This window comes from Pinus tabuliformis, chromosome Q (assembly GCF_031772625.1).
Source record: "Pinus tabuliformis cultivar Carrire ecotype Pingquan chromosome Q, CPIR1, whole genome shotgun sequence".
Taxonomy (NCBI): domain Eukaryota; kingdom Viridiplantae; phylum Streptophyta; class Pinopsida; order Pinales; family Pinaceae; genus Pinus; species Pinus tabuliformis.
The window spans coordinates 811,929,219-811,936,777 of NC_142296.1; the positions used below are offsets into that span (position 1 = coordinate 811,929,219).

The 7,559-nt window shown below is 48.6% G+C and overlaps 1 protein-coding gene across 1 annotated transcript; it reads left to right on the forward strand.

The window, feature by feature from the left end:
• Nucleotides 1-1,413: 1,413 nt before the first annotated feature.
• Nucleotides 1,414-3,640, forward strand: LOC149222137 (uncharacterized). The gene is made up of 3 exons (XM_089383058.1): nucleotides 1,414-1,620; nucleotides 1,965-2,829; nucleotides 2,912-3,640. The coding sequence occupies exons 2-3, from the start codon at nucleotides 1,971-1,973 to the stop codon at nucleotides 3,190-3,192; spliced, it is 1,140 nt and encodes a 379-aa protein (XP_089239184.1). The 5' UTR covers nucleotides 1,414-1,620; nucleotides 1,965-1,970; the 3' UTR covers nucleotides 3,193-3,640.
• Nucleotides 3,641-7,559: the final 3,919 nt, after the last annotated feature.

Consider the following 7,559-nt stretch of genomic DNA (forward strand, 5'->3'; position numbering starts at 1 on the left):
CATGAAGACTCAGGTATGGGCGCAGCCATCCACTGATGAGTTATGATTATCCACAAAATCGCAACCTGGACCACAGTGAGCAAGGATCCAGGGTCTTGCGCTCCATCTCGACCCGAACAGAGTACAAGTCCACACATGTGAATACAGGGGTTGAAGTCGAACATGTATGAACATCGCCTGATTACCGGTCAATGATGAGAACCGTTAACAGACGCGAGAGGTACCACCAATAATGACAATGGCCCTCAAGGTACTATAGGTACAATCCGTAGCGTGTGAATCAATGAGCTGGTGTCGAACACCCACGGAATCATCCGATCGCAGGCCAATGATGCAAACCTTGCGTCGAACACGAAGAACCTGCCATTGAGGCATGCAGGCTCCAAGGCACCTGGAAAGAGTCTCTAAGTCACGTTCTCGGATAATGAGTTGATGTCGACGAGAAGTGGCTTTGATCGAAGGTGGGCCATAATAATTCCCACATCAGCGACACGAGACAGAGGTATAATAATTTGTGATGAGATAGCGAACGAGGTTGCTTTGTGGCAGAGGACAACTTCTCTTGAACACATAACGGCACTATAACGGATTTGGCAGTACTTGACATTAAATGAGCAGCGGATAAGATGATGATAGCAATGAACAGATGAGAGGTCAAATAGGATATCCCAAACCCATGGAGGCTAGTGAAAACGAGGTGAGATGACCCCACCCAGACACGAAACAGCGGAGTGCCATGTTCAAGAGCGACGTACTGCCGAGACGACTGCAATCAAAGTTCCATTTTCCCCACCTTTGCAGGCAGGTACCCCGATTATTTTTGGGTGACAAGCTTGACGGGGATAACATATGCTTGAAGAGTGTCATTTCGACGATGTCCGATGTCATTAAGTGTTTAACGAGCCTGACAAAGGGAAAACTCGGCGTCTTTTCTTATTTAGAGAGTCTGAAAAGAATGCGGAAAAGGAGACTCCAGGGGGGTCCTTTTTCGTACAGTTGTGTCTCTCGAGCCCGAAAAAGTGTAAACCTATGCTCGAAAGAACCGCCCGGCCATTACAACCGAGGAGTACTTTTCATAAAGAGTGTCGCCGACCGGAAAAAGTAAAAAAGTGGTCGAAGACACGTCGTTTTAGAGCCAATATCGAGTGCGAAACGACAAACACCCGGCGATCTTTTTGGTTTAACGGTCGGAAAAAGAGCTTAAAAACGACCGTCTTTCGTTCCTTTTAACGAGCTGAAAGAGAGCTCGGCCATCTTCTCTCGTTTAACGTCGGAGAAGAGCTTAGAGACGACACTTTGGGAATCACATGAATCACGGATTGTCATAACCAAGCGGCGATACCTGTACCTGCACAAGGGCACTACCCGCATAAATCCATTCAATACACGTAAAAAACATATGAAACATGCTTGAAAACAGAACCAAGTTTAGTTTCATGGCTAAAAATGGAAAAAACCCAAAAAATATGGTAATTTAGGATTTTTACTATAAATAGGAGGGTAAAATAAGTCATTTTTACCATTTCACTATTCGGAGTGCAAAGAACGTGGAGAAGCCAAAAAGTTGACGGAGCGATTTCCAGCCCATCCGGAGACCATTTCCAGATCTGCTTCTTCCAGGTAGGTTCCCATTCGTTTGCCCTGCATTCTAGTTCATTTTAGTAGTTTTTTAACGGTAGAATAGGCCCAATTGGGCATTTTTATTTGCATGGGTGCGCCCTCGGTCAGCGCGGAAGTTGCCCACGGGGTCGCGCTGATCGAAAAAGGGTCAATGTAACCAACCACGGTTCAGCGCGGAAAAGACGTGTTCTTCCGCGCTGACCCCGCATTTTAACAAAGAGCTGCCATGGTCAGCGCGGCTGTTTTTAAAACAGTCGCGCTGGCGCGGAAAAATTTTATTTCTTTAAAAATGGACGTGAATTTTTCCTGGAACTTCTTCTGATTGGTTTTATTTGTTCATGCAGGACATCATGGCTTTTCAATGGCAGGAGAGAGTCCATGATGTGGAGGATGTGGCTGCTTGGGGAGATGTGAATTGTTGCAACGCCATGCGGGCGTGCGGATTCATGAAATTCTTCCTCACGCCGCGCTTGAGGGCCCAGCACGACCTTCTTGAGATGCTAATCAGAGCCTGGAACCCAGTGGATCAGAAGTTCACAATTCGTGGTCATGACATCGAGTTCGACCACATGGATATTTTCTTCCTGACCGGGTTGTCGCGCCGAGGTGCGAGGCCCATCTTAGAGGGGCAGCGACCTAGCGGTGGTACCCTGGATGATTTAATGGCTGAGGTCTGCCCAGGGGCGGTAAAGACGCGGAGTGGGAAATGCGCGATTCCCACAGTGAGAGACATAGTGCTGCGCACCATTCTGTTCATGGTGACCCGGGCAGCGGGCAGCATGGCGAACCATGAGGCGTCTAAGACCCATCTCCTGCTAGCCCTTGAGTGTCTCGAGCCTGTCGTGTTCGATTGGTGCACCGCAGTGTGCAACAACATGAAAAGGCAGTTGAGCAATTGCCGGCGCGGAGAGACGAAGCAATTCGGGTATGGATCGATCCTGGTCCCGCTCATTCTGGAGCGAGTACCAGCCATGCGGCTGCAGTCTATGGCTGTGGATGCCCCCAGAGAGCCTCGAGAGACGAGGGCTACTCGATGGGCTCGGGTCATGCCACGTGGGGGTGGCGGCCGACCACATAGCTGGGGGGCATACTTCAGAGACTGGCTGGATCAGCAGGAGATCTTCGTACAGGATTGGCCATATGCGGGGATGGATTTCCGCAATGATCCTGACTTGGCGCTGCCTCCGGGTGAACAGTGGGATGATGCAGGTATGACACTTTTTGTCTTTTGAGTTTTGCATATTTTATTTTTATTTTTTGTACATGTCCTAATGAATGTCTCCTCATGCAGATGTAGGACCTACTAGACCGATTGGCCTGGCTGTCACGGCACGGAGAGAGGGCCTAGGAGCCGGAGCTTTGGCCTTAGCCCTTCCAGCGGCCAACACACCAGAGGTTGTGGCTCGCAACCTTGAGGGGTTGCTGGAGGGGATACCGGATTTCCAGGGGGTCGAGGAGGTCCCTGTGGAGCATCAGATCCACACAGTGGGTGTGGAACCCAGAGTGCACCGCCTTTTGAGGCGGGTAGCACGAGCGGCTGTGTACTACAGAGAGCACCACCCAGCCGATTAGTCACCTAGGTTTTATTTCCACTGTTATTTTGAGACATTATGACTCGGATGTACTGAGATTTTGGGACACGTACTTCTATTTTTGAGCGCCTTAGTGCGCCACACGATATATATATATATACATACCGGTTTTTGGATGAGTCGTTGTTACATATGATGATGTGTTATCTGTATTATGCGTTGCCTTAGTACAATTTGTGATCTTATGTATGGATTCGCATGACACTCGACTCATGGATTTTATATGTTTAATGCAAGCTTAAAAACACACGTGCAAACTATGCTTGAAATGACTTATTTACATATGCTTATGGTCTTACTATGCTGCTCTTTCCTTCTTGTATGATGTTTATCTGTTTCGCAAATATCTGTCTAACACACGATTTGCTAATGCATCAGTCAACGTATTTAATCGTCTTGGAATATGCTGATAAGTAATGAAATCAAAATTCCGTTCTAACAATCTCACACGTAGGTATAACCTTAATATGCGCTGGTCTCTGACGGAATATCGCCTGTTAAGCTGATGAACCACCAACTGGGAGTCCAGGTTTACCACTAGTTCCCGGATGCCGAGATCAATTGCTTCGGCGAGTAATTCTATTACAGCACTGTACTCGGCAACGTTGTTAGTGGTACGACCTAGGCACACTCCCTGCAGGTTTATCAACTCCCCGTGAGGATCGTAGATCACCCACGCTGCCGAAGACAAATTACAAGTACTACGGCAGGCACCATCGGCGAAACCAATATAAGGAGTACGAGACATCTGCGCAGGAAAGAGAAAGCATAATAAGGGGCAAAAACACGCCTTCACACCAAAGCAAAAGAAAACTCATGCAATAAAACTCAAAACACACGTATATACAAAGTGACTGTGAGCAGTTATGCATAGTACTTTTTCAGATAGAGCCCATTTCGGGGCTTGTCGAGAGGATTCCCTTCATAATCAATCAACTCATATGCGCCCTTTTGTAAAACACGTTTCACGATGTAGGGGCCTAACCACATGGGTTCGAGTTTTCCTGCCCCCAGCTTATCTTTAGCTTGATCGTAGAGCAGTACTAAATCTCCCTCAACGAAGGAACGGGGGTGAATATTCTGATCGAAGTGAGCCTTGACTCTCTTCTTCTGCGCTTCGATAGCCAGAGAGGCCAAACGACGAGTCTCGTCTAACCGTTCTAGGTAAAGAAGTCGTTCCTCCACCGAAGTGGTGTTGGGGAGCAACTCGACAGCTAATTTTAATGAAGGAATTTCACATTCGACGGGAAGGGTAGCCTCTAGCCCATAGACTAATTGAAACGGGGTGAAACCGGTGGCATCCTTCGCAGAAGTCCGGTAGGCCCACAAGGCCGGGAAAAGCATTAGGTGCCAGTTTGACTTGTGCGTATTGACAGTGCGTTGAAGCATGGTGATCAAAACTTTGTTCACAGCTTCAACTTGACCGTTTGATTGAGGATAGTAGGGTGACGAACTATCTTGACGCAAGCCTAGCTGGTTTGTTAACTCTGTCATCATATGATTTCGGAAATGCTTTCCATGATCTGTAACAATGGCCTGAGGGACTCCGAAGCGGGTGATGATATGATTGAATAAAAACTGCGCCGCTGTGTGACCGTCTTCGTTTAATGTAGGCATTGCTTCGGCCCACTTGGTGAAATAATCCACGGCAACGATAATGTACCCATGCCCCCCGGCCGAACGAGGGTTACAGGACGTATAATCGATGCCCCATTTGGCAAATGGACCGACGGTTACTACAGGGTGCAGTGGTGCAACAGGTGCACGCATCTTCCGGTGGTAAACCTGGCATTCATGGCATGCGCGTACAGCAAGGATACAATCCTTGAATATAGAGGGCCAGAAATAACCAGCGCGGAGGATCTTTTGAGCGGTAGCGTATCCGGACATGTGACCGCCACAAGCGCCAGAGTGGCAGTCATTCATGACTCGCTCAGCTTCCTCGAGAGTTAAGCAGCGGCGAAGAAGGGAATCGACGCCGAGGCGGTACAGGGTGTCGCCCAATATGCGATATGGTTGAGCCTGATGACGGATCCGTCGTCGGGCTTCTTTTGATGTATTAGGACGAAACGAGGACGTTTGTAGATATACAATGATGTCTCCGTACCAAGGGTCGAGAGTGCTGATGAGAAAGAGTGTTTCATCCGGAATGCGCTCCTCTACAGGAGATGGTGCAGATTGAGATGGTAAGGAACAGAGCAGTTCAGCAAAGACCAGGGATTTCTTGGACTTGGCGGCAGTAAATTCCAAGTCGAACTCTTGGAGGATCACAATCCACTTCGAGTACTTGCCCCCCAGTAACTGACGTGATAAAATGTAGGTCATGGGGTTGCAGTCAGAGATCACGGTCGTTGTGCGCAACAGGATGTAATGACGGAAACGTTGGACGGCACATACCGCAGCCAATGCCAACTTTTCGACATATGCATAGCGAGTCTCCGTGTCAAGGAGGTTGCGACTAAGATAGTATACAACATGCTCTGAGCCATCGTCATCATCTTGCACTAAAACCATGCCGATGGTGGTAGCGGCGGCGGCCAGATAAAGGGTGTAGTCACGGTGGTAATTTGGAGGTCTTAGGAGCGGAGCGGAGACCAGAAGGTCTTTAAGATGCTCGAAAGATTGTTGAGCGATAGCGTCCCAATGAAAGGGCGTGTCTCGCTTTAGTAATCGCGTGAAACCCTTGGCCACCTCGGCATAATTTGGGATGAATCGTCTGAGAAAATTGGCTTTTCCCTGCAAGCTTTGTAATTGCTGTAGAGTGGCAGGGGGAGGAAGATTCACGATGGCCTCGACTTTGAGGGGATCCAAACGGATGCCTTCTCGGGAGACGATAAACCCGAGTAGTCGGCCAGATTCCACGCAGAAGACACACTTATGCGGATTGAGTCGAATACGATAGTGTCGACAGCGAAGGAAGATTTCGCGTAAATGCGATGGATGGTCTTGACGTTTAGCTGAATGAGCGGGTAGATCATCCGGGTAAGGCTGTACGATGTTTCGGATATCATGAAAAGCATACGACATCGCACGCTGGAAAGTGGCACCGGCATTTTTAAGACCGAAAGGTAGCTTCTTGTAAGCGAAGGTGCCCCAAGGACAAATGAAAGCGGTCTTGTGCTGGTCTGCGGGGGCTATGTTGATCTGGTTGTAACCAGAAAAGCCGTCCATGAACGAATAAATTTCGCTTCCTGCGCAATCATCGATAAGCTGATCGATAAAGGGCGTAGGAAAGTTATCTTTTGGACAGGCGCGATTGATATCGCGATAGTCAACACAAACCCGAATAGTGCCCTGTTTTTTATTTACAGGGACTATATTAGATACCCATTCCGTGAGGGGAATGGCATAAATAAAACCAGCTCGAAAAAGCTTTTCAACTTCGGCCTTGATGGCTGCAGCCTTTCGAGGGTGCACCGGGCGTAAACGCTGACGAACAGGCTTAGCCCCAGGATAGGTAGGAATTTCGTGCTCCACGATACTGGGGTCAATGCCGGGCATTTCTTCGTAAGACCATGCGAAAACATCACGAAATTCACGAAATAGATCTGTATAGATTTGAATTTCCTGAGGAGTACATGTGACTCCAATGTGAATATTTTCGACAACTCCGGTTTTGACGGAGATGTCGATAGCCAAAGTCTGCGTAATGTTGCCCATGTTCCCTTCCGAGGACACTTGATATAACTGGATAGGTGTTTGGAGAGGGATATGTGGGAGACATGAAGCAAACTTTCCGAGACACGTGGCCATTTCCGAATAAGGAGGGAGGAACGAAGAGCGATGGTGGTGATCAAACCAAGGGGGTTCTTCGAGAGACATAGTCTCGATAATAGCCTCGTCGGATGGGAATGATTCCTTCAGGGGGTCCGAGGTGGCCTTCTCTCCCAACCAGGGGAAGGTTTGAGGTGAATCGGGAACGCTGCTTGGAAAAGCAGGTCCGGAGGGTGAAGCCGATGCAGCAACTATTTCGATGTAGTTGAGCTCGGCTGGGCTCAACGGCATCATCTCGCCCCATGAGTCTTCTTGATTCACGGGAGGGAGAACCCATGGATCAGAATGGGTCCTGATCATGTTAATGGAGGCGAGATTTGGAGGTGGGAGGGGAAAGACTCCCATCAAGGAGGGATCTTTAAATAATCCGGCACCCACACTCTCGAGCGATTTGAAGGTATGCTCCACGAATGGTATATTCCCTTCAGAAGATGAAGCAAAAAAGGAGAGCTGGTCGACCGTGACGATCTTTCCTTGATGGGGAAAACGAACGACACGGAATAAGGAGGAAGCCACGGCCTGCATGGCATAAGTCCAGCTTCGTCCTAGAAGGAGGTTGTAAGTGAGGTTAGC

Excerpts from the sequence above, each read along its gene's own strand:
- LOC149222137 (XM_089383058.1), top strand. The coding sequence starts at position 1,971 with ATGGCTTTTCAATGGCAGGAGAGAGTCCATGATGTGGAGGATGTGGCT. Across the intron at positions 2,830-2,911 it reads TGAACAGTGGGATGATGCAG|ATGTAGGACCTACTAGACCG; the intron begins GTATGACACTTT and ends CTCCTCATGCAG.